Genomic DNA, 26185 nt, shown 5'->3' with positions numbered 1-26185 from the left:
GAGAGAGAGAGCAATATGTAACTTTACTATTTATACCACTATAACAGGGGGCACTTTTAACTCGTAGTGAGGTTTGGGGTAGGTTTTGTGGGGGGGGGGGGGGGTTTACACACACAGTAGGAGGTAGAAACAGCAAATCAATTCAAACAACAGAAAATCTTCAGTGATGTCAACTTTGCTATTCTTACCTCTTACTTTGTATGTAAAACCGTTCCCCCAAAACCTCGCCTGAGTTAAAAGTGCCCCCACTTACAGTGGTATAAATAGTAAAGTTACCTCTCTCTCGCTCAATGGCATGTGTGATAAAATTCTTTTCACTATAATCCTGTGGTTGCTTAATGAGCATGTGAAGTAATAATTAGTGCTCTTTATCGCAGCTTGCAGAAATTACCTATGCAATGCGGGAGCAGGAAAAGTATCCTAACCATGCCCCTTTTTTTTTAATCACAGGCGCTATTTCTGCTAAAAATATAGCATTTTGATAAATCTAGGGACAAGTTGGTACCTGGGTAATGGAGGGTGAAGTAACTTATCCAGGTTCACAAGGAGCATCAATAGGAGAAGCAGAATTTGAACCTGGCTGTTCCTGGTTCTTAGCCCACTGGCTTAACCACTAGACCCACCCCCCCACTTGGCACCACACAACGTTAAAATAGCACACTCCGATTGCTCAAGCACCAAACTTGCCCTGGTGTCTAATGCATGTTTACTTACGGGCGAACCGGGTGATCCACTTCTTCCAGGAATGACTTCAACTCCTCCTAGCACGTAGCCAGGCTCCCCCTAGAGAAGAGTGAACATGTCAGATTGATCTGAACAGCAGCAAGCAAAGATCCTTGCATGAGCCCTTTCTTCTGGGTTTTTGCCGGATATCTGGAACCTGGAACAGGATGCTGGGCTTGATGGACCCTTGGTCTCACCCAGTAAAGCAACTTCTTCTGTTCTTAAAGAAGGGACCTTAAGAAGTCCTTTTGGGTAAACTTTTCTGACAGCCGAGGCAAGGACGTATGCAGTGGTGAAAAGGGCGACACCAGCTATCACAGGGTTGGCACTTTCCTGTAATTCCATGTCAAAATCTTCTCACGCACAGCCTACTCCTTGCTGCTCCTGGATGGCGCACCCTCCAGGTTTCCAGCAACTTATCAAGTGCAACTACTATATATCCTCCAGTTAGGAAGATCACACTGCAGGTGTAAGCCTCACTGGCATATTTTCCATCCCCCATTTGACAAAAGCAGGCACACTTGATACCTAACATAGATTTTGATGGATTTTTTTTTTTGTCTTTCTTTCACTTCGAAGTTAAAGTGACACCTACTCGTTCTCCTTTTGGCCCGGGTGATCCTGGATAGCCCTGCAGCCCCTGGAAATGAAACAGTGCCCGTTTAGTTAAGGATACATAAAGTAGGGCTGCATTAGAAAGGACATCAGCGCTTTTAGCTAATCGGAAAGCCCTGCGACTCCCTCTGCAGCTCAGAGTACAGAATTCCTGTCATGGCCGCTGCACTATCCTTCCTAGATTCCCCACACTCCAGAACCAAACCAGTTTGAAAGCTGAACCCCAGGTGGCATCCACCCATCCCTTCCCTTGATGTCAGATGGGTTTTTCATGAGCACAGTATACATTTTGTTACCTCACCACGCTGGAGGCATTAGGGGGTTAAGACCTAATTGTAGACACCCATTTCACCATGAGTGGATAAAATGGCCGATTGCTGACTGGGTGACCAAAGATAGAGAAGCTCAGAACAAGAAAGAAAGAAATAGATAGATAGATAGATAGATAGATAGAGAGACTCCTGAGAATTAGGAGCAAACTTTAGCTCTGGCTCTTCATTCCCCTCCATTCGCTAAATCAGGCACTAAACTCTTCCCCAGGTATAACAGCTAAAAGATTCAATAAGAGGAGTTATCAGCTGCTCACAATGCTCTCTCTCTGTAATAAATTCCTTTATGTAGGGACCTTTTGTCTTGAGTCAAAATAATTCATTACCCCAGCAGAGAAAATGGACTGATCCTGTCCACCCCCAGAGTGAGTGGTCCAGCTAGGTATGCTGCCGTGCGGATGTCCTGGTTCCGACATCCAGCTCAGGTCTTCCGTTTCCTGGGTCGACCAGGGCTGGGAATGTTGCGAAGACAGCATTCACAGTCACCCGAGGGGGAGAGGGCAGGGTGTCCCGGTCACTGTGGAATGACAAGAACTGGTGGCTAGCTTCAGGGCCCATTGATTGGAGGGGTCTGGCAGAGCCCTGGTGCATGACTCCCTGGTCAAGGACTGGACCAAAGTAAGTTCAGAGTGGATATAAAACCAGAGGAACGATTTTTCTGGGTAGTTGTGAATGGATACTCTTGATGCCAGATTCCAGTCCTGGTTCCAACTGAGCTGGAAGGCTCAAGGATTGGGATGGAACGCTCTGCCATTAAAACTGTGCTCCATGTTGGACTTGAAAGAGTTTTGCAAGGACCTAAAGCATTACATTTTCACTCAAGCATTTGATTATATTTTATTACATTGCTGGTTTTTGTTCTTTATGTGTTTTAAGTTAGGTCTGATGTTGTTTGTTTTTTTATTAATAATATCTATGTAATCTGTAACCCGCCTAGAATGGCTAGTAATGATTGGTGGGCCAAAAGTTATTTTAAAGAAATAAAATAATAGATAGGAAAGTGTCGGCCACTAAAAAAATAAGTGCTTGGTTAATCACATATGCACTTGTACCCCAACATCTGAAACAGACCCCCGTTACTGTACAGATCTTGGATGTTCCTTCTCTAGTACTTCAGTACTTACAGTATCGCCTTGAATTCCTGGGAAACCCTGTCAAAGGAAGAGCAACAACGACAAAGAGGTTCGTTTGTTCATGTGGAGTTCTGAGTAACTTGAAAGCCAATGACAATCTACATCATCCGCTCAAGAGAATGTCTGCATTGATTCCAAGCGATCCGATTGGCTGTAACATTAATCCTCTAAAAAAAACTCTGTTCATGTCTTCAAAATGTTTGCATGAGGAAGCACGCCTCTAGCCATGTAAAACTGCAGTTTGAAAGTTACCCCCCTCCTTCCCCCACCATAGGTGGGTAAATAAAGGTTAACCAAAAAAAAACAAAACCTAACATGACAATCAGATTACTTTCTCCTCTGAAGTTTACAATCCAAAGAGGTACCCAGGGCCCAGGGAAATAAAGGAAAATTGGTTCTTACCTGCTAATTTTCGTTCCTGTAGTACCACAGATCAGTCCAGACTCCTGGGTTTGCCTCCCTGCCAGCAGATGGAGACAGAGAAAGTTTCACTGTCACTGTACATAATCCAGTGTGCCACCTGCAGTCCCTCAGCTTTAACCTGTACCCAAGCCAAGATCACACCAACAATCTTAAATTTCTAAGCAAACGTCTAAGCAAACTTGCTTCCCTCCAATGAGCTGGAAGAAGGTGAAGTTGCTAATAAAAAACAATGGAAAACTTGTTTCCCAAATTTAACATACACGATCAGCATTGAAAACCTCCAACAACTCGTACTATATACAAAGCAACAGTATGAGGAGCAGACTCTCCCCCCCAGTAAAGGGGTGGGTATCTGGACTGATCTGTTACTACAGGAACGAAAATTAGCGGGTAAGAACCAATTTTCCTTCCCCTGTACGTACCCAGATCAGTTCAGACTCTTGGGATGTTCCTAAGCTGCCCTTAAATCAGGTGGGACCTAGAGAGTTCCGGTTGTAGATCATTCTAACTAAAGCACATGGAAGTTGGATCCCCCACACCCAATGCCTAGCAAAAGTGTGCATCGACTTCCCAGTAGCTGACCAGCAAATTTCATGCAGAGATGCCTGCTGTGACGCAATCCAGGAAGTTGCCTAAGAATGCATCAAGTGTGCCGCTAAACCCCCCAGCAGTGGGTGCCCTTTAGAAATGTAAGTCAACTCAATTGCTTCCTTCAGCCACTGCACACTTGTAATCTTAGATGACTTATTTCCCTTCTTTGGACCACTTCACAATACAAAGAAGTGATCCAATCTATGAAAATCATAAGTGACCTATAGATACCTCAATAATGCATGCCTCCAATCTAAGAGCCTAAGCTCCCCCGTGTGAGGCGTAGAGAAATCCAAATCCATAAAAGCTAGAAGCTCTATTGTCTAACTAAGATGGAACACCAAGACTATCTCAGGCAGAAAAGAAGGCACCATGCATAAAGATACCCCCGAATCAGACATCTGTAGGAAAGGATCTTGACACAACAGCGCCTGGAGCTCCGAAATTCTCCTGGCTGAATAAGCACCAAGAAAACCACTTTAAGAGTCAAGTCCTTAACCGTAGCTCTTTTTAGTGATTCACACAATCCTCTGAGGACTAGATTCAGATTCCAAGATGGAATCTGCACCTGAGGATGCAAGTTCTTAGTGCTCTAAAGGAACCGTATAACATCTAGATGTGGGGACAACCTAGTGATGCTGTCTGGACTCTCAGAGAGTTAAAGGCTAGTCCCTTGACCAGAACCTTTCTGTAGAAAAGCCAAAATATGCAACACCATAGCCTGAATAGACTGAGGCTGCACTCAGTCAACAGCAGACCAGGACTCATAGATCCTCCAAATTCACACATAGTCAAGGATTTAGAAGATTGCCTAGCCTGCAATAAAGTGGAAATAACCACTTCGGAATATCCCCTCCTCTCAGAAGCAAAGCCACGAAACAGAAGTGAGCCGCCTGACCCAAAAATATTGGGCTCTGGTGGAAAACAGTCAACCAATGTCCAAACCTTAGGGACTAGTCTATGGCCATGTTGATCAGGTCTGGGAAGCATGGTCGATTTGGCCATTCTGGAGCTACCAGGATCACATTGCCTGGGTGTTTCTTTATCCACTATAATCCCTTGTCCATCAGAGGCCATGGGAGGGAAGACAAAGAAGAATCCCTCGAGTCTATGGCAGCACCAGAGCTCCAATTCCTTTGTACCATGTTCTGTTCAGCGGCTGTAAAACCGTGACACCTTGGTGTTCTCTTTGTTGGGATACCCCCATCTTCCGCGAATGAGACACATTGCTGCCTCCAACAGCTCCCATTCCCTGGGATCTAACTTTATCTGATGGATAAAATCCGCATGAATGTTGTTCACTCTAGTGATGTGAGAAGCGGTCAGCCATTCCAAGCGCTGCACTTCCCAGTGCATCAACTCTGAGGCCTCTCGAGCCACTGCCTGATTCTTGATTCTGCCTTGATGATTGATGTAGTCCACCATTGCCGCATTGTCCGATAGGATCTGTACTGGATGGCCACATAACCTTGGCAGACAGGCAAGCAATGCAAAATGCACCACTCTCATCTAAAACTGAATGATAGGCCATGAGGCCTCCTGTTTCAACCACTGGCCTTGCGCTGACTGATCTTGCCACGCTGCCCTTCATCCGGAGAGGCTTCCATGAGTGGTGACTATTATCCAATTCAGAATCTACAATTCCACATCATGCGCAAGACTGGTGCGAGTAAGCCACCACGAAAGACTGTCCCTGACTTCCCTCTCTAATAGACGAGGAAGATGAAATTCTTCCAATAATGGATTCCAGTGGGAGAGAAGTGTCCCCTGCAGAAGCTGCATATGTGCGAACGGCCAATGCATTTATTCCAATGTCGATGCCATAGAACCCAGACCTGTAAATAGTCCCAGACCCTGGGTACCAAAAGCTCTAGCAGAAGCCTAATATGACTGCAATTTTAGCAATCTCATTCAGTGAGAAACACTCTCTCTGCCAGTGTGTCTAACTGAGCTCCCAGATATTCCAGAGTTTGTAAGAGAACTAAATGGCTTATTGCTAGGTTCAATCACTACACAAACAGCCCAAAATACTGGAAACCAACAGTAGTAATACTAGCAAAGAACAAGGTATCCAGAACAATTTTGTAAATTCATATTTTTGAATGTTGGACTGTTGCCGTCTGGATCTGCTAATCAGTCAGACCCAACTGCGGCGAAGTCGCATTAATTAATGCGACTTCGCCGCAGTTGGGTCTGACTGATTAGCAGATCCAGACGGCAACAGTCCAACATTCAAAAATATTTTGGCGTATATGAATTTACAAAATTGTTCTGGATACCTTGTTCTTTGCTATTATTGCTAGGTTCACCAACCATCCTAGAGACTTCAAGCGCATCAGTACCTTTTGTACTGATTTTCGACAGAGGTCCTCTCTTCAAATGAATGAGCCAGTCATCCAGATAGGGATACACCAACACACCCTCCTTTTGCAATGTGGCTGCCCTTACCACCATCACCTTGATAAAGGTACATGGAGGCATCACCATCCGTAGGGAAGGACTTGAAAAGAAAAATGTTCCCTTAGGACCATGAACGTCCGGAATCTCTGGTGCTCTGGCCTGATGGCTATGTGCAGATACACTTCTATCAAGGCGAGAGATGCGAAGAAGTCTCCCTTGCATACTGCCACTATGATGGACCTCAGAGTTGGACATCAGAGTTTACCTTTTTTAAATCCAATATCTCTTGAAGTGGATACAGAGGGAAAATAAACAAGAAGTTTAACTTAAAATTGACCTCCGACCACACTAAGCGTGTTCATGGTCTGAGCCAACAGACCCAGGCCACGCCAAGCGAGTTCAGAGTCTGAGCCAACAAACTCAGCAAGACATCTCTGTGAAAAAAGAAAATATCTGAGCAGAGTCTGAAGCAGCTCTCAATCATATGCAATGTCTCCCTCTTCTAGAGGTGAGAAAGCCAATTCCCCATTGGAATCTTCCAATGTCTCAAGATCTACATCTCTCTGAACATTACCAGGGACAGCCTCCCTGCAGCATGTGATCACTACATAGGTTGCTTCGCCTTTGCTGGGCACTCCAACAGAAAGGTCTGCAGGCCCTAGAAGCATTCCACCCGTAGGCCCAAACTTGCTCTCTCCAACCTCTCTCTCTTGGTGAAGCTTCTGCCCTTGGCAACAAGGGAGGAGGAGAAATGATCAATGCCTTGCCTCCCACTCCACTCCCCTCCAGAGACACCACAGGCCGAGGGGATGTCCCAAATAGGCAAAAGCTGAGGTAGTCAATCACTTTGAGCTTCTAAACAGTGCTAACACAAACAGAGAGGGAGTGAGAACTGAATTACTATCAGATGGCAAGCTTCACAGATAGCAAGGCGCTTGGACCTGTTTGTCCCCGGCACCTAGCTCTCCTGAACTTCAGCTCTGGGCAGCCTCCTATGCGCACACCAATACCACCCAGGCGTATACGCATACCCCTCCTGGACATGTGCAAATATGCGCTCAAGACTAGGTTGCAATCGTACACACACAAGTACATGTGCAAATATGCACTCGTATTGGCCATAGTTGTACACACACAAGTACATGTGCAAATATGCACTCGTATAGGCCATAGTTGTACACACACAAGTACCGTATTTTCCAGTGTATAAGTCACACCGGTGTATAGGTCGCACCCTTGCCTAAACAGGACCTTTCCAGGTAAAATCTGTAGATAAGTCGCACTGCTGGATAAGATGCACCTCTCCATCTCCCATTTAACTGTAGCAGTGATAGCGACTGATGGTGCGCTGATGGATCATGCGTACAAACCGCATGGTTGAGGGGCATACGTGCGCATGTGCACAGCGTGTGACGGATGAACTGGAGAGAGAGAGAGAACAAGGCATGTGGCAGCGGAGCATGCACACAGCGTGCAGTGGATGAATTGGGGAGAAAGAAAGAAAGAGAGAGAAAATTGCAGCAGATAAGTCGCACCGGTGTATAAGTTGCACCTACAATATTTTGGGGAAAAAAAGCGTGACTTATACCAGAAAATGCGGTACCTGTGCAACTACACGCTTAAGTTTAGGTTGCTGTCTTATGCGCACAAGTACCCACACAAATATGCGCTCCAGTCTAGGTCACGGCCTTAAATGCACAAGTATCTGCACAAATACGCACTCAAGTATCTGCACAAATACGCACTCAAGTATCTGCGCAAATATGCGCTCAAGTCTAGATCGCAAATGTATACGCTTAAATCTAGGCTGCAGCCTTATGCACTCAGGTCCCTGTGCATGCAACCGCCATGCTGCGAGAATGCGCGCACACGCCTACGCACGCGGGAAAAGAACTGCTGCCGCGGCCTACCACACAGCTAAACAAAGCCTGCCTGCACCTTCAGCGCGTTTAGGCCCGGATCTATTTTACATCCGGCATCAAAAATCATTGGCCTGAAGAACTTCTCAACAGCTTAGCCCTCTAGACTGGCTGAGAATCCATGGAGTCTGAGGCCAAGAGCCAGCATCCCGCTAAACACGCTTTGCGCATAGGCAAATTAAAACTGGCAGAAGACCTCTACCAGAACCAGAGACTCCTCCTCGGTGCAAGTGCCTCTCTGCACCTCTGCGGGACAGGGAACCGCCGGTGACAGTCGAGGAAGGGATTCCCCAGCCTCTCCCACAGATGCTGCTAGAGAATGGAAAATTGCCACCATTTCCGCACTGACTGAGAAAGCCTCAGCTCTAGACCCCGTCACACGCAAGGCTTGTTCTACCGGTTCCTCCCTGCACCTGTGGCACCACCAGCACCTCAACGGCAAGCAGGGGAGCAGTCCCTCAGCGCCACGGAGCCAACGCGCAGTCTCCTCCGCAGGCAGAGAAGCTCTGAAAAACCTCATCGCTGAGCGCCCCGAGCTACTTAGGCAGCATCTTCCCTCATAACCCTGCTGCTGCACAGATTCCTTGTTCTCTCTCTTGTTTTGTTTTTTTTACTCTCTGAGAACAAATGAAGATACATAGAAACCAATAATTTCCTTTGGTGCAGAGGTTCAGGTTCCAGGAGCGCAGGCTGCATGGCAGATCAGAAAAGAGCCAGACCACTGGCTATATCCATTTCCTTTTGCTAAACTTTAGCGACCCAGCCCAGGACAAACCTTATAAAAGAAAAACCTCCCTGCTCCACCGGGCTTGCGGTGCAGAACCGCCAGCAGGTTCCACAGCTTTCTCATGGGGGATGAGGGATCTGGACCACCGGATGTCCACCCCACAGACCTCGGGGCTGAGCTATCTGAAGGGTCACCAACCCCCTGCTTGTCCACCTCAAACCAGGGGGGATGGCCCCACCAAGACTTCACAATCCCCTGGAAGTATTCAGAAATTTTGTCTTTTAATCTTTTTTTTCTCTCTCTCCAGACTGCAGGTTTTACACCATCTACCATCTGCTGGAGACAGAGAAATACGGAGGGACTGCAGGCGGCACACTGGGTTATGTACAGTGTCAGTGAAACTTTCCCTGTCTCCATCTGCTGGCAGGGAGGCAAAACCAAGAATCTGGACTGATCTGGGTATGACAAAACAGGATTAGCAGCCAGATGTCCAAATGATTTCCTTTATTGGGTAGTAACACGAATATATGAACAATGCCCAACTCTGGCCGAGTTTCGCCCTCTTACAATGGGGCTACATCAGGGGCTACACGGCTTTGTTAGACAGCCTTCCTTGCTGTTTCTTCAGTCCTGATCTGGCTATGTACAGGGAATGTAATTTGTCCAAGATGATAATAAGCGTCAATGGGACATCTGCAGATAAGGAGTTTTTAAAATGTTCATAGTTACACTAGTTTTGTACTAACCTTTTGCGTTTGGCTTCAGGTAAAGAAATGCCCTTGTTACACTGCCATTTGCCCACCTACCCTGTAGATTATTTTCTTCCTGATTCACCTGGGTCAGGTGAGGCGGTCCCTGTCTTCAGATGGCTCTCAACAGGCCTCACACACCCCTCAGTTGGCCCTGCTGTTTTGAAGCCACCGCCCCCTCAATATGTTTTGTCTGTGCATCTCGTCTTTCTGACTTTATTAGACTGTAAGTCTCCTAGCCCAGGCCTTTCCAAGCCTGTCTTGGAGACCCCACAGCCGGCTGGATTTTCAGGATCTCCACCATGAGATGTATGCAAAGGTTTGTAGTTACGTATGCACAATGTATCTCACGTATATTCATGGTGGATATGGTGAAGGCCTGACTGGCTGTGGGGTTTCCCAGGACAGGTTCGGAAAGCCTCAGTCCACTAGGCCTCTCTCTTGCCCTCAGCGCCCGACCTGCCTAAAGTGGGTGATCGTCATAGCTCCAGTGCCGGCGGTAAATGATGAGGTTTACCATGATCCCCGGTGATCCTGGGGGTCCTGTGCGTCCGGGCCTCCCTGGCAGCCCGGGAATTCCATCTTTTCCAGGCAGCCCCTGTAGACAGGGAAAGGAGCGATCGTCATTAAAATCCATTTCTTCAACTGGCTGCTTTTGTCTTACATTACTGCCAAAACTGTAAGTTGTTTACGGCAAGCAGACACTGAAAGCATCGCCCTTGCAGTGATGGGGTAAGTCCAGGGGTATCCCCCCCCCTTACTCTCCCACCTCACACCTGAAATCCCAGGCGTAGACTTCTGTCCCCACATCTTATCTTTCAGTCTGTATTAGTTTCAGGTACATTTTCAGAGCTCAGCCGAGATCCCTGCTGGTAAAATCATGGCTTATGCAGGCTGAATCCCTCCGGGGGAATTTTCAGTTGTCTAAAAGCAGGAAAATACCTTCCCCGATGTGCAGATGTCAGCCACAGTAAAACGAGGCATTCTGTTCAGAGATGACTTGGTCGGAAATAAAAACTACATGCATACATTAAAGCAGGGGTAGGCAACTCCGGCCTCGAGTGCCGCCTACCGATCAGGTTTTTGGGATATCGGCAATGAATATGCAGGAATGCATTGGCAGGCAGTGCACATGCAGTGGGGATACCTTGAAAACCCGGCCGGTTTGCGGTACCCGAGAACCAGAGTTGCCTACCCCTGCATTAAAGTTTAAAAAATGTTATGCATGGAGCCCACATGGAGCATTTCACACCCTCATGTGAGATGGTTTAAAAGCACGTGCATACGTTTCATCCCCAAAACCAACCCAGGTTAGTTTGCAGGAGCTGAAAGTGTGCACCATCCTTTTGTTTCAGGTGCCTTATTGATAATTTGCATACTTTAATGAACTTTGCTTTCCAAAATTGCAAACTGGTTGACTCTGTGCAGTGCTGTGAACACTGTGAGCCCTTGACAACTTAAATTAAGAATTAGGAAGTTGTTGGCTGCAGAGAAGGAAGGCGGAAGGGATGCCCGAGATCCTTGTGCTGCCCACGAGTGCTCTCAAATGGGCGCCAGCCTCGGCTTGTGCAAAAAACAAAGACTCGGAAACTGGAAACTCCATCGCGAAAGCTCTTCCAAAGGCATGTGAGCATCCCTATGCTATGAGAGTCTGAAAGGATTCTGCGAGTACCCATGCAAATAAGCCCATGGTGCCTCCAAGTGCTGAAGTGCATATCCATAACCGAGAGACGTATCCACTTCATGGAAAAATAACTCTCCTGCATGCAAGAAAGTGCCATTCTCTATGCCCATATATAAACTTGCCTAGAATAAAATGGTAAACCAAATTCTGATCATGCACATTGTGGACTTAAACTTCTAAATATATGTACAAGGTCAACTTTGCCTTGGAGCTCCATATTAAGCAGCACGGGGAACCGATAGGTTATTCAGATAAAGGTAGCCAGATAACTTTACTCCTATATTCTGCAGAAAGCAGCCAATTATGTGTTCTGCTGAATATTCTTAGATGGCACGGGCAAATTTACCTGAATAATTAAGCTCGATAGATAGCGCTGACTATTGGCGTGAGCCAGATAAGTTAGCCCTGCCTGGAATGCCTCTGATTTATCCAGCTAAAAATGTACCCAGATAAATCAGTGGTAATCAGCATGGTGGGAAAATCAAAACCCGTGGTTTGTCCAGCAAAGTCCAAACTTATCTGGACAAACTGCTTTGAATATGGACCTCTTGGCGAATAAGGCTTCAATATGTAGCACCACAAATTTGAACTGAATCCTAACAAGTTATTACTCTCATCTCACTGCATCTACTTGCACTAACCCTAGCATTGCAAAGACTAAAATAACACGGATTTATACAGTCACATTTTATTGGGGAGCAGGAGGGGTTGTCTTTAAGGCAGGCTTTTTGCAATCAGCCACGTTTATACAGACTAGCCCGGGTGTTATCAAATCCTGAAAATGTCCTGAGCTTAGCATGGGATAAAAGCCATGACACCAGGATTCTTGCCACTGGCTCTGATGACATCGCAGAGTCTTGGATTGCACACAGTGACCCTGCGCCTGACTTCTTCTGAAAATCCCTCTGGAATAGTGAAGCTTTTCCATTCCCTTCCTCCTGTACTCACCCTTTCTCCTTTCTCTCCCTTCGAAGTGAAACTGAAGGGGTCAAAGCCACCGCCGGTCTGCAAACCTGTGAAACCCTACAAGATATGGGATGAGATAGCATTAAGGTCAGAATTAAGATAGTATTAAGGTCAGTCCAGCCCACAGTGGGGAAGCATTTGAAGCAAAGAGTCACGCTTGGCAAGTGGAGCAGGAGAAAAGTGCAGAACCCAAGGGAAAATTATTATTACTTTTTTTTTTAGTATTTTTTTTTTAATTTCTTACTTGCAAATATGCCAAGATGGTCTTAGAGGGAAAGCACATAAAAAATTCTGTACAATCTAATCAAATCAGACATGTAAAAACACAAAGATTGAACAAAAAGGAAAAGCAAATATAAATGCATAATCAACCAAAAGTGGGCAAAGTAAGCAGAAAAACAAATTCAGAAAGCAAGACAGACACATGGATGAAAAATCAAGGAAAAGCCTGCATCTTTACAATCCTTTGAAAGCGTAGATGGACTGTAGATTCCTGAGCATCAAGGGGTAGCTGGTTCCACACATTTGGAGCCCCGCAGCTAACAGCCCGTGCTTCCTTGTGCTGATCAGGCGAGCATGGGCATATTTTAGAGAAGGCTCAGTTAATACATCCGCCAGCAATGAGTGCACGGATCGAGCTGCCTGTAGGCACCTAGGCCTGATACCATATCTATAACCCCTTTGTACAGGGCACTCCCTTTAGAAGGCAGGGAGCCACCTTCAGCTGTATAGACAGGTTTATTAGACTATATAAGCATATACATCTCTACATGACTATGTACATCGCTAATAAGATGTCAAACAGCAGACTTATCTACTCGTGGTTAATAGTCTCAGGCCACACAACCATATACATTTCTACAAGGCAGCAAGAACATTTAATATTTACCACCATATAGAATAGGAGGGACCTCTTGCATTCCCACTTAATCAAAAATGATTCTCTTCCCCCTTTTATTCCAACTCTCACCCATGTGAAAAGATACAACTGGGGCAGTGGGCATTGCTGGTCTGGAGGAGGGGGCCCATTGCTTCTAAACCACTGCCATCTCCTCTGTGCCACTTCCACTCCACTGGCAGCCCTGTGCTACCTTTAGGGCGCCCAGCTCTGTCTCCCAGTGGTGTCTCTTCCTGAGCCACCACACTCCTGGTTGGAACTTCGGATCAGGATTCCCGGCAAGGGGCAGTGAAAGACAATGCAAGGCCCATGGGGGTCAGCAAACAGTTCTCCACAGGTCAGACAACAAGGTGCGTTACAAATTTCGGACACCAAAGCTGTTTCTCGGTCGGATCGTCTACTTGTGGGATTTTCGTTTGGTAGTGAAATGCACTGGGACTCATCTGATTCCAGGAGTTCCAGGGGGTGATACTGATGTGGGCCAGTTCTGCACCTTTTCTTAGCGGAAGGTTATTTGAGCCAAGCGCATTAACGACTGATGCTTTGATTAATCAGTGATATTGGTGCCCCCATAAAACAAGCCCTCAGAGTAAGGAGAAACCCTATAAGATGCCCCCCTAGCCCCCTTGTTTACCACTGAGCTGCAGGACTGTAAAAGGTTTCTTCACTGCAAACTTACCCGGGTATATGAGACTGAATAGCTGGCTACAGGTAAATGTATCTGCTCAGTGAGCACTGAATGTCGACCTAACACGGCTTTTCTTTCTAGACGGTAACATTTATCCGCATTTGGCACTCTATAATCCTTCCCCACTTTCTATAGCTTTCTACACTTAATCACTTCATCTGCTAAAACGACAGAAACGAAGGAAAGCGGCATTTCATTGGTTTTTGATTCATTGTAGATGGGAAATGACGCAGGGAACGAAACGACTAACGTCATTATTTCACTGACATTTTAAATCCACTGCGCAGCCTCTACTAGAAATCAGGGGAGTCCTCTCAATTTTTGTAAACTTTCCCGAGCTGTGTAAATCCCTAGCTATTTTGAGATATTTCTCTCCTCGTGTTTCAAAGACCGACTTTCAGGGTGACTCAGAGGATACACGGTTCTGTCCCGTGGAGATTTACCACCACCCCCCCTCCTCCTCCCCACACCTGCATGATTTCCGAATATTTCAGGATCAAGGTGATACTACGGGCAGCATCATTTCATCCCACAGCCCTGACGGCAAGAATACAACTCTCTGAAGGGCTTAGTGTTTCCTTACCGTGTCGCCTGGCAGACCCCGTTCACCCTGTGGTAGAAAGAGAGAGAACCAGAAGCTCACTGGAGTGAAGCAACTCCGCACAGTCTCGGTCAAGAGGGAGATGGGAGTCGTTTCAGCGTTTCTGTACCCAACATTTCATAATGAATCAGGACAGGACACAGCAGAATCAGCTCGGAGGGGAAAAGCGCGGTAATTTATGTGAGAAAATTACGATACCTTTTTCTTTTAATTTTACTGTGCTCACTTGGCTTGTGCAATGTTTCCCTGACATTTCAGTAAATGCAATGTTTCTCCAAACATTTTGGCTTTCTGTGTGCTCCTGTTTCTTGCCCATCAGACATTTATCCTCCGTTTTCTTGCCACCTCCTGTGCCAAAGTTACTGCGCCTTTCCCAGCCTGTCTTCCAGGGACAGTGTCTTCTTCCAGGGACAGTGAAATTCGTTTTTACTGAATACACTGAATGGCATGAATGAGAACTCTGGGGGTATTTTTGTTTTTGTTGACCAAAAACAATAACCAAAATGGGCCTTCCTGAGGTCCTCTAACCCCCTGCCCACCCAGCAAAGAGATGTCTGAGGCCTGGGTCCAGCTGGGGTGTCTCTGGGCCCCTCTGACCCCGACCCCCACTGGTAAAAATCCAGCCCAGAACCTGAGCCTATCCAGGCCAAGTGAGGTCCTCCTTGACCCTGCTGACCCCACTCCCCATTAAAACTTTCCTAGACTGTAGAACTAACCCCGCCACTCCCCTTCCCCCACCCCCACCCCCACACTTACCCCTTCCGTGCAGTCCAGCATGATGGAAAGGGCAGAAGTGATGCTGGCTTTCTCCGACCCTTGCTCTCTGCACTTTAAAAATGTTGCCAAGGGTGGCACCAAAGAGATATCACTTTGGTGTCCATCACGGGGACGGCTAGCGCCATTTTCTTATACGGCCAGGGAATGTGCCTGTGGCGCAAAGAGCAAGAGCAAAGCCCCACTCACTTCTGCCATGATACAGAAGTGGAAAGGGGAGGACCAAAAGGGGAACAGTAAGAATTCAATAGAGCGATGCGTTTAGTAAAGAAGAGGATCAGAAGAAAGCTGGTATCCTAAACAAATGCATTTCCTCAATAGTCACACTAGTGGGAGGAGGTGAAAGCGAAAGAGATCGCATTCAATATACTGAAAGTAAGCAAAGCTATGGGACCAAACGGGGCGCATCCCTGACCACTGAGTGAACCAAAAGAGGTACTGGCTGCACCCGTCACAGCTCTGCTCAGCTTACCAGTTAAAACCAGGGCGGGTGAAAGAAGAGGAGCAGACGCAGCATCGCTCCACCAGGGTGGGAGCAAGAAGGAAGCAGAAAACTGCAGACGTTACTTTGATATCACTGGCGGGCAAGGTCATGGAAAACATTACTGAAGGACAGAACAGTGCAGTATCTTGAAGTCAGTGGACTGCAGGGTCCTGGGGAACATGGGCTTCATGGGGGGGGGGGGGGGGGGGGGGAGGAATCTGGCCAAAATAACTTGATTGATTTCTTCCATGAAGCGACCAGAGTATTAGACATGGGACGGTGCGGTGGATGTGGCCCATCTAGATTCAGTAAATCTTTTGGCACTGTTCCATACAGAAAACTGGTGAGAAAACGAGCCAGTTTGGGAGTTGGGAGAAAAATGCTAAAAATTTGCAATAAAGCAAACATGCCAGAGAGGGTAAATAAGATGAAAGATGGCGTTTAGAAAAATTGGAAAAATGGTCATAGGTATGGCAACTACACTTTAATCCCCCCCCCCCCCCCCCAAATATAAATCGTGCATTTGAGATGCGGAAATAAAAGGGCCAATATCTTTCTGGGGGTGAAGAAACAGCAGTCACCAAACAAGAAAGAGACGTGAGGCGTCATCTTCTCTGTGGACCTCAGGGTAAGTCGGTCAGTGCGACAAAGCAGTTGGAAAAGCTATTATAGTTGAGTTGTCAGCTTGGAGACAGAGGGAAATTATTATATTACCTCCCTACAGGTTTCCGATGAGACCCCCACCTTCAGAGCTGGAGATCGCGTCTACAAAAGGACATTGACAAGGCAGCTTGAAGGACAGCCACCAAAATGGTCCATGGCCTGCACTATAGGCCTCACCCAGAAAGACTGATAGATCTAAAGAGGCATCCTCTGGAAGGAAAAAGGAAAGGAGAGAGGGAGGAATGACACAAACATTCAAACGTCCTGCAGGCTTCCATAAAGAACCAGAAGGAAGCAATTTCCATAGAATGAAAAGCTCCAGGACTAAAGCTCATCCTACGGAGCAGAAGGGAGGGAGAAGGAAGGAAATGTGAGAAGAGGGTCTTGGACACCTGGACCAGACTTCCAAGCAGAGGTTACAGAAGCCGGAGCTGCTGCAGAATTCAAGCCATGCATGGGACAGACTGAAAGGAGGGAGAAGAGAACAAACTGAGAGCAGTCACAACGCAGCGGGCAGGCAGAAAGGAGTCCACGTGGTCCTTTTCTGCGGTCTTTTATCTTCCGTATAGTTTTGTAACAGAAGGACAAAACACCTACCCCAGTTCATGGCTGGAAACTTTGCCCAGAAACCCAGGGATCTGCACCACTGACAGGGTCTTGGCAAATCAAACCCACAATCCTTACTACCCTGTTTCACGACAAGAGTCAAATAATCTGTGCCAAACCCCATCGATGTGATCGCTTTATGAACTTACGTGCAAGAAAGTGAGGCAAAGGTTAGGCAGAATGCTACACATTAAGGACACAACTGTAGTTCCCAGTAATATCCTTTGCCTTCACCATTACCCCTGTTGCTTTTATATTAAGGGACACGTCAGGCTTCTTTACTGCCCTCAATACATAAGTTCCACAAGATGAAATGAATGTGTACCATGAATCCAAACACAATTCTTTTCAACTAAAGATGAGAAAGCAAATGAAAGATTGCTGAGCAGACCCGTGTGACTGCTCTGTGTTATATTTACCTTTTCTCCTTTCTGACCCTATGAAATAAAGTGAAACAAGAAGAAATACCATGGTTTAAAGACAGCAGAAAGAAATGCATATCCACCAGATTTCCATGCATGCAGTGGTTCTGACAAATTACTCTGAGACCCCCGTCGCAGCACTCTCGCCAGGCCTCCATGCAAATGGTTCTCTAGAGCAAGCTGAGTGAGAGAAGCATGGCCCACTGAAGGTCCAGGTATTACCGCAGGTATCCAGCCCAGATAATATCCTGAAACCCATCAACCATGGCAGCCCCTAGACGCGCCTTGTGGGAGCTGCAGGAAGGGCTGTGCATGGCTGCCACAGGACACAGGGAAGGCAATTTTCAATGCCATCTACCCAGGCAAAAGGCCTGGGCTGACAACTGCCCCTCCTCTGCCAGGCTGAAAACAAGGCGCTCCCGTGGGCACGTGTAGGCTGGGGGAGAGAGACCAGCAATTATTTGTCTTGCCTGTGTGTCTCAGCTGGATTGTGAGCTCCGTGGGGCAGGGAGGCTCTTTTCTCTGAGTCTGCACAGCTCATCCTACGCCTGGTAGCGCTATAGCATTGTTAAGTAACAGTTATGGTTCTGCAGAGGGACGCCATACGCTGCATTCGGGATTCGTATTCGTCGGGGGGCAGATACGTTGATTTGGCAAGGAGGGCCCCCGATTCGTTCATGCGTTAATTCTTATTCGTTTCCTGGCTAAAATTGAATTAACTACAACCCCCCACCCTCCTGACCCCCCCCCCCAAGACTTACCAAAACTCCCTGGTGGTCCAGCGGGGGATCCAGGAGCCATCTCCTGCACTCACACCCTCGGCTGCCGGTATTCAAAATGGCGCCGTTAGCCTTTGACCTTACTATGTCACAGGGGCTACCGGTGCCATTGGTCAGCCCCTGTCACATGGCAGGAGCACAAGATGGCGCCGGCAAGGTGCTGATTCGAGAAGCTGCTTTCTCGCAGGGAATATTTTTTTTTTTTCTGAGGTCAATGTTCAAAGAACATTCAGTGCTTTTTAGCCACGTTCGGTGGCCGCCACTCAGCCGTATGGGTCCCGTACATGGCTGAAAGGTTAGTTGTGTAAGTTTTAGGCGGGCAATGGCAGAAGGAGGGGGGGGGGGCGGCAGAGCGAGTTAGCCATACAACTTATGCGGCTAATTGCCAATATTCGTATGGCTAAGCTTAGACGTGCCATAGAGCATCTTAGCTCAGTTATACTTATCCAGCTAAGCGCTCAGTTATACATGTATATTCGGTGGCACAACTGTGCCGCTAAATTTACATCGTAATTTAAGGGGGATAAGCTCTAACCGGCTAAATTACTTTGAATAGTGACCCCCCCTCTGAGATTAGGATTACTGCCCCAAGTGCCAGTCGAGGGAGGCTGCATGACCCTTTTTCCAGAGAGCCCTCATCTCACCTGCTGGCATCTGGAGGCACAGGGACCTTCTGGCCCCTGCACTTCTGGCTCGGAGGGCGGCAGATCCTGGAGAGAAGATTTTATGTCCTGTTTGGTAAACTGTAACAAACCCAATGGATTAGACAATAATCAACAACAGTACCAAAGATGACTAATCTGTATATATATATATATATATATATATATATATATAACATTTTTAACCAAACAGGATCCCAGTATGTGCCGAAGTTTAATGTTTCAGAAACCCTGCAAGTAGGTAGATGATGTCGCCATATTTCTGGTGCCCTGGACTACATGAAAGTTTCTAGAGGAAGGGATGGAAAAATTATCCCATTGTAGTTAGTTCCATTGAGGCACTTGCCCATCATCACACCATCAGTGGTAAAGAGGATTTGAACAGAATGAGCCCTAGGTAAGAATGTGTACACTATTTTGGCTCGAGTTTGTAAAAAAAAAAAAAAAAAATCAGTGAATCTACTTGCGATCCTTAAGAAAATCGGCTTGATCTGCAGGCATCCAGCGATCTGCAGAAATCCGCCCTGGATTGTCCAGGTATCTGCTGCATAGCCAGCGGTGGAGTTTTACAAGTAGCTTATGTTTAAAGCAAAAAAAAAAAAAAGGCTGGGAATTGATCTGATAAACTCACTGATATGTTTAGAGGTTGTCATATTAGTTTGTGGATTATTTTTGTAACAGTTTGTACATCCCTAGCCCTGACAGTGCTCGGACCACCAGCCTAAACCTGCTCCCCACATTTTAAAAGCCATCCTTCCCACCAAGACAAACAGTGTGGGAGAGGGGAATTATATTGCTGACAGTGAACAGCACAACTGATCAGTCGACGCCTACGTCCAACAGGTTAACGTTTAAGAGGCTGAGGCACTTCGCCTTGTGCTAAGCAATAGAGACCTGCAATCTCTGCGTGTCAGAGTTAGATTTTCAACTATTATGTAAGTTTTTATGCGACTGCTTACTACCTAAGCAGTTTATAAGTAAATCATCGAATGAAATGAAAGTGCAAATGCTTTTGCAAACGCGATAACGCTTATAAACAGCAAATGACAAGTGAAATCACGTTTGCAAATTTTTATGCGTGCAATTTGCCATTTTTTGTGCATGTAGTTTTTGCATTTACAAAAGCATTCGCTAAAATTATGCAGAATTATAACGAGCTGAAGAATCGTGCAAATCAGTGAATTAGCAATTTTTACATAGTTATTTTGTACAGAAAATTGGTCAAATCTCCAGTTTTAAGTGAAACTTAACTATATCTCAGGAAGGTGTAGTTAACTTTTTTGTGATAAAGTTTGTGTTTTTGTGTGAACATTACCGCCAAAAATGCCCACGAACCCGATCTGCATATCATGCAAATGGGCTGTCACCACAAGAAAAATATCGTACATTAACAGCCCACTTCCAAGATCTGCAACGCGGGGTCATGCGTCGGCCTATTTGTTGGGTTCGGCGACCACAGGCTCAAACACAGTTCGCAAGAGAATCCATGAGTGCAAACCTTGCTCACCTCAGCCTCCTGCACTTTCACGCCTGCAACCCCAGCCTCAGAGCAAATGTTTTCTATAAACTCCCTCACGATTAGGGGGAAATCATCAAACGTGCTGGCAAAGAAGATGTTGTGCAGATTCCTGTGCAGCAGCAGACCCTTCAGCTCATCCACGTCAGCTCCAGAGACTCCTACCGCAATCAGGCGGATCCCTGCCGACGAGATTGAGCAGAGTAAACCCAGGCGCCAGCACAGCACCATCCACACTTAGGTAAGCTCCAGGACAGAAAAGACAGGCTGACCCAGAAATGATTCTTTTTTTTCCCCCCTTTTTCATGCAGTCCTGTTTTTTTTCATAGGAACATCTGAACTGTATGGCCATGTAGGCAATGGACGCAGTCAGGGCTAGTTCACCCTGCCACTAATGATATGGAGATTTCTGGTAATATTATGCAAACTCATTGCTCTGAGAGGCTTCCTCCTCCCCTACCCTCTCCTCCTCCTCTTGCTCCTCAGCAGGGATGCTTAAAGCCCTACAAGGAAGGAATGCATATGTTACATATAACTAAAGGCCGCAATAATAGGGAGGCAGAAACATGGTCACACTGGGACGTCTAGCTGGCCTCCCATGCTATTATATACATATGTATGTGTATATATTTATTCATTTATTTATTTATTTATTAACTTTTATTTACCGACATTCGTGAAACACATCATGCCGGTTTACATAGAACTCAATTGGGAGATACAGTATAACAATATAACAATATAACAGTATGACATTGAAACAATAGGATGTTACTAAAACGAGAAGCAACAAACAGAAAAACCAAAAGCAAAATACAACAAAATAAATAATGTTAAAGGAAAACGAGGAGTGTAGGTTTGAAAGGAGGGTAGGCAGGGGGGTAGGGCGAGGGGGGGGAGGGTAAGGGGTAGAAGGTAGGAAGGGTGGGAAAAGGGGGATAAGTAAGGGAAAAGAAGGTATAGATTGAGGAAATAGGGGAGAGAAAGGGAAAAAAGGATAAGAGAGAGAGAGAGAGAGAAATTTTTTTTCTTTTCTCCCTCAAAAAATAACCTGACAACATTCCTGAAATGTAACCCCTTACTTAGAAAAACATTTGGCTTACAGCATTAAGTACTGGCCTGTGCTCAGTAAACTCTGCTTTGGACTCCAGTACGGTTCTTCCCGGGGTTCTGTCCCAAAATGGGTTTGTTCTGCGCACACCGTGACAGGAATGAACCTTGCTCAAAAGCCAGACTAGGCTGGACATATATAAAGGCTTCAGATTTTAGGTTTTTAACCGATAAACTCCGATAAAACACCCCCATGTGGAAAAACATGTATTTATTTATTTATGCCTTTTATATGCCGTCGTTCCAAAAGTAGATCATAACAGTTTACAAATATAGCATTGAATTACATTTTTAGAAAGATAATAAATTTCAAACTGCATTAATATAAAAGTACGAAAAAGATATAAGAATAAGAGCGTTATTAATTATTACAACAGTGGAGAATAATTCCAAGAAATTATTTAAACATAAAGTTAAGAAAGTAAACAAATCTAGGGCTTCTGATTTTAGGTGTTTATAAATTGTAAGTTTATTTATCTATTTGATTTATATTCCACTTTCAACCACTTCAAAGCGGATTACATTGAGGTACTGGAGGCATCTCCCTACCCCCAGAGTGCTCACAAGCCGATACTTGTCGGAAAAACACAGGAAAAACATCACTTCCCCTAGTAGGCTTTCATCTCTCCCTTTGTCCGCACTGTCCTTGTGTCTTTTCTGTGCTAATGACTCCTCAGATGCACCAATGTGCGTATTTCATTCAGCTGGAAAAGATACCCAGCTGCAGCACCTGTGCCATAAAAACACCGATAAACGTGCAATCTTGTACTCTCAAAGATCCCCTGACTAGATGGGAAATAAGCACCTAACCTTAAAATTAAAAAAAAAACACCTAGAGGAGGAAAGGCTAGTTAAGTTAGCTGGATAAACCTATCCGGCCCATCTAATGGGGATATTCAGCGGTCCGGCAGCATCGCTGAATATCACCGGCTATCTTAAAGTTAGCCGGATAAGTGTATCCGGCTAACTTTAGGACAGCCCTATGACGTGACCAGAGTTAGCCGCATAAGCTAAGATGATAACTCCAGCTGCATAACTTATGCGGCAAACTCCACTCCTCTCGGAAATGCCTCTCGCCCGCCTCTGGCCTGCCCCCAATTTAGGTGGCTACGTTCTAGTCACCTAACTCATTATGTAGCCGCTCGTGGTGATGAATTCTGCAGTTTTGCCATTTAGACGGATAAATGGCTTTTGAATATCGACCTCCTAAAATCAGAAGCCCTAGATGTGGGTCTATAACTCAGAAGTCCGACGCATCTGTCCAGGAAAAAAGGGGAAGAGTGCTTGGGTCTGGCTGGGACAGCGGTGTTGGCATCATCGCCCCGCAATTGTTTTGGGGGTGTCAGCCAGGAGACATATCTAGATATAGATATTTAGTTTCACTAACTGTCCACGCTTTTTTGCAACAAGATTTTGACATCTTCAGAAGTAATTCAAGTTGGTCGAGTTGTGCAAAGTGTTCATCTCATTCTATACCCTTAAACTAAATCTACCGATAAGAGGTCCTAAATTATGGAACACGATGCCATCCAAGCTACGACTACAGGCTAATTTTACTAAATTTAAAAAGGACTTGAAAACATGGTTATTTTCAAAGGCTTATCAGGAAATAGGAAAATAATATCTTATAGCCAGCAATGCAAGAGATATGACAATGTTTATGATTACATAAATCATGACTATGAGCAATTTTAATATTCCTAAGGCATATTATGATACAGGAAATAATCATTTTAGGCAATGGAGGACTACTTCTTTATTTTTAATTAATTAATTTTATTTTAGTTTTTAATGATACTGTTTTATAATTATGATTTCACTGATTTGACTCAGTTTTATTATTTTATATTGTAATCTTAATTTATGTCTTTTTTATAATTTCTTAATGTATTTTGTTTTTTGTGTCTTCCAATATGTACTACTTATGTAAACCGTTATGACAGATTACTGAATGACGGCATAGAAAGCCTGTAAATAAATAAATAAATAAATAAATAAATAAATAAATAGAAGCTAACACGAGGAGAAATTTCTGTTCAAACCGCAGGAGGATGGAACCCAGTTCTGGTGCTGAAGCAGGCCTGGTTTATAGGACAACCAAACTATGCAAATTACCCTGGTTCTTGAACCAGGTACATCCAAATCTATTGAACGAATATTCAGCGGAGATATCCTGAAAACCAGCCTGGTCTGAGGGGAATGGGGACCGGGTGCAGGAACTACCACAGTAAATTAATCCTCCAGCAATCCGCAGTTGGTAGTGGATCACTTTCCAGGAAAAGTAACCAGTTCTACCTCAGTGATGACTCTCCAAAAGCCATTTTAACAATGCTGCTGGTACTCACCTAAAATATGAGCCACTCTGGCCGGCTGCACCACGTCATCCTGTGATCGTCCATCGGTCAGCAGCACCAGGATATGCGGAGAGGCTGCTCTCATGCCTTTCGATGCCTGAAAGACCTCCTTCAACACGTGGCCTATGCCCCGACCTATTTGGACACAAATGCCCCCAGGTGGCGCTTTATACCACGTGCTCAAACTCAGTAACCATCAGATGTTTACACCTAGGTTTACTTGTACTGTTCTTTCTTCATAAATACAACAGAGCTCCAGAGGAAACAAGCAGGAAGCCACGCTCAGCACTCACGTGGTTTCCTTACTATTCCGTGGTCTTTCCCACTGGTAGTGGACCTCGGGTGGATCTACATCTTCCTTCTTTCATTTTTTTCCCTTTAGTAAGATAATGGGGTCCATTCGCATGCGATTTGTCCGGCCAAGTTCGGGACTTACCCAGACAAACCATGGCTTTTAAATTCACAGTGAACCGCTCCAGCTGAGTCATTAGCTAGATAAAAAGTTAGCCGGATAAGTCAGGACATTCTAATTTATTTATTTATAGCCAGGGATACTGCTGATACCCAATGTTATCTGGCTGAGCTATCCGGATAACTTTAGCTTGTACCGTGAGGCAGCCCTTAAGTTAGGTGGGTAAAGTTATGCCTGGCCAGCTTTGAGCTACTTGGTATATTCGATGGCACACCTGTGCTGCTGAACTTCCAGTTTAGGTTAAGTGGATAAGTTTATCCCGTTAACTTACCTGGCCTACCTCCTAGGTACTCTGCCTGAAAGATGACATCAGCCCATCATAGCTAAGCTTCTAACTGCTTGTATTTGGGCAATTATTTGTTTCTGGTTATCCAAAAGAAAGAAAATCAAGTACCCTGTAGGCCTTCAGATATATTTACGCTCCACAGGTTGCTTTGCCAGTCCACAAGTAAAAATTCCTTTCTGCTTACAAGAAGGGAATCAGTGGATCGGCAGCTTTCCAGCAGAAACTCATCACATCTGATTACCTCTTACTACTATTAAAGGCCAGGATCCAGTTTAATGCTGTGAAGAAAGCTACAGTCTTATGTATTAAAGAAAAGGATACAGAACCCTCAGTCAATCCCTGGACCAGCCGCAATCCGCCATGGGAACTGCGGCCCCCCCTGGAGCTGCCTGTGAACCTCCCGCACCCAGCGATCGATTTCCGCCATTTCTTAAGTGACGGCGTATGTCTCCACCAGTCCGTACGGGGGGGGGGGGGGGGGGAACAAGGGGCCTCCAAGGGACTCATTTAGCAATTTCCTTTGTGGCCTCAGCACATCCCTGAAATGGTTCGAACCATCTTTACAGTTGGTCCTGTCGATTTTTTTATGGGCTCGATACAGTTCAATTTTTTATTTTTTTGGCCTGACAGCTACCTCCTGCGTCTTTGGGCTTCCAGTCCAGTTGGTATCTACTAGCATGAACCTTCATTCTCTGCCACCTGGAGGTCTCCCTCCCCATTATTTTGTCCTTCTATTCAGCTCCACTATTGTAGCAATGGTTTTAGATCATGAATCTCTTCTCCTCCTCTTCCTCCCTCTCCCCCAAAACTCAGTATGTGTGCACCCTGAGTCTGACCACTAGATGTCGCCAATGAGCACTGGCTGAGATTCTTTCTTCCACCCCTCTCCCCAGGAGCTGTGAACATGGGTCTCTGTACTGTTCCGAGTTCCAGCTGGCTTCAGTTCAGATTTTTGCCACAGTCAGACAGAGAGGGTCTGGAACAGCCCTGACTATGCTTGGCTGTGTGGCTTGATGTTTCTGACTAGATCACTTACTTGTGGGGGGTGGTCTTCATTCAAAGATTTAATAGTCTAAAACTAGGTTTTAATCAGGGAATTCTTATCCATTCAGGCTTACTTATCAAATAGCGTTATGGCATTTTCATATGCATTAAGCACCTTTAATGCATGTAATGCAAATCAGAAAAAGTGATTTACTGGTTTGCAAAGCCCTATCACATGGCTTTAACACTGATTTTAGGAGAGAGAGGGAGAGGGAGAGAGGAAGGCCATGATTCCCTCACACTAGATAGGTATTTATATCTCTATGGGAAGCTCACCTAGTAACTCGAGGTGAGGTTTAGGTATTAGTGTAGGGTTTAGGGGCCACTTTGACATTCAAAGTGAGACATACGAACAGCACAGTGCTTCACTCGTGTAAAGATTTGATGACCTTCGGCATGAGGAAACTCAGCCAAAGATGAGATTTGTGCAGTGTTCTCTCAACCTCCATCAAGCTAGGTTGAGAGAACACTGCACAAATCTCATCTTTGGCTGAGTTTCCTCACTCCGAAGGTCCTCAAATCTTCACAAGAGAGCACTTTGCTGTTTGTACGTCTCATTTTGAATGT

General features: G+C 45.6%; 1 protein-coding gene across 12 annotated transcripts in view; it reads right to left on the bottom strand.

Annotated features, from left to right (window-relative positions):
• Positions 1 to 26185, bottom strand: part of LOC115098596 (collagen alpha-1(VII) chain-like) — a 420825-nt gene that overhangs the window by 298915 nt on the left and 95725 nt on the right. For all 12 annotated transcript variants that reach the window (XM_029615285.1, XM_029615292.1, XM_029615282.1 and 9 more), the window contains 10 exons: positions 23808 to 23951; positions 20344 to 20534; positions 18819 to 18917; positions 17393 to 17410; positions 14429 to 14455; positions 12242 to 12316; positions 10127 to 10207; positions 2792 to 2818; positions 1319 to 1363; positions 715 to 783 (listed from right to left, as the gene is read on the bottom strand). In XM_029615285.1, coding sequence (XP_029471145.1) covers positions 715 to 783; positions 1319 to 1363; positions 2792 to 2818; positions 10127 to 10207; positions 12242 to 12316; positions 14429 to 14455; positions 17393 to 17410; positions 18819 to 18917; positions 20344 to 20534; positions 23808 to 23951 — 776 coding nt within the window. The remainder of the gene's footprint in view (positions 1 to 714; positions 784 to 1318; positions 1364 to 2791; positions 2819 to 10126; positions 10208 to 12241; positions 12317 to 14428; positions 14456 to 17392; positions 17411 to 18818; positions 18918 to 20343; positions 20535 to 23807; positions 23952 to 26185) is intronic.

The sequence above is a fragment of the Rhinatrema bivittatum genome, chromosome 9, assembly GCF_901001135.1.
Source record: "Rhinatrema bivittatum chromosome 9, aRhiBiv1.1, whole genome shotgun sequence".
In the NCBI taxonomy this organism is placed as follows: Eukaryota; Metazoa; Chordata; class Amphibia; order Gymnophiona; family Rhinatrematidae; genus Rhinatrema; species Rhinatrema bivittatum.
The sequence above is the reverse complement of the archived record's forward strand: the minus strand, read 5'-3'. Positions and strand labels throughout refer to the sequence as shown.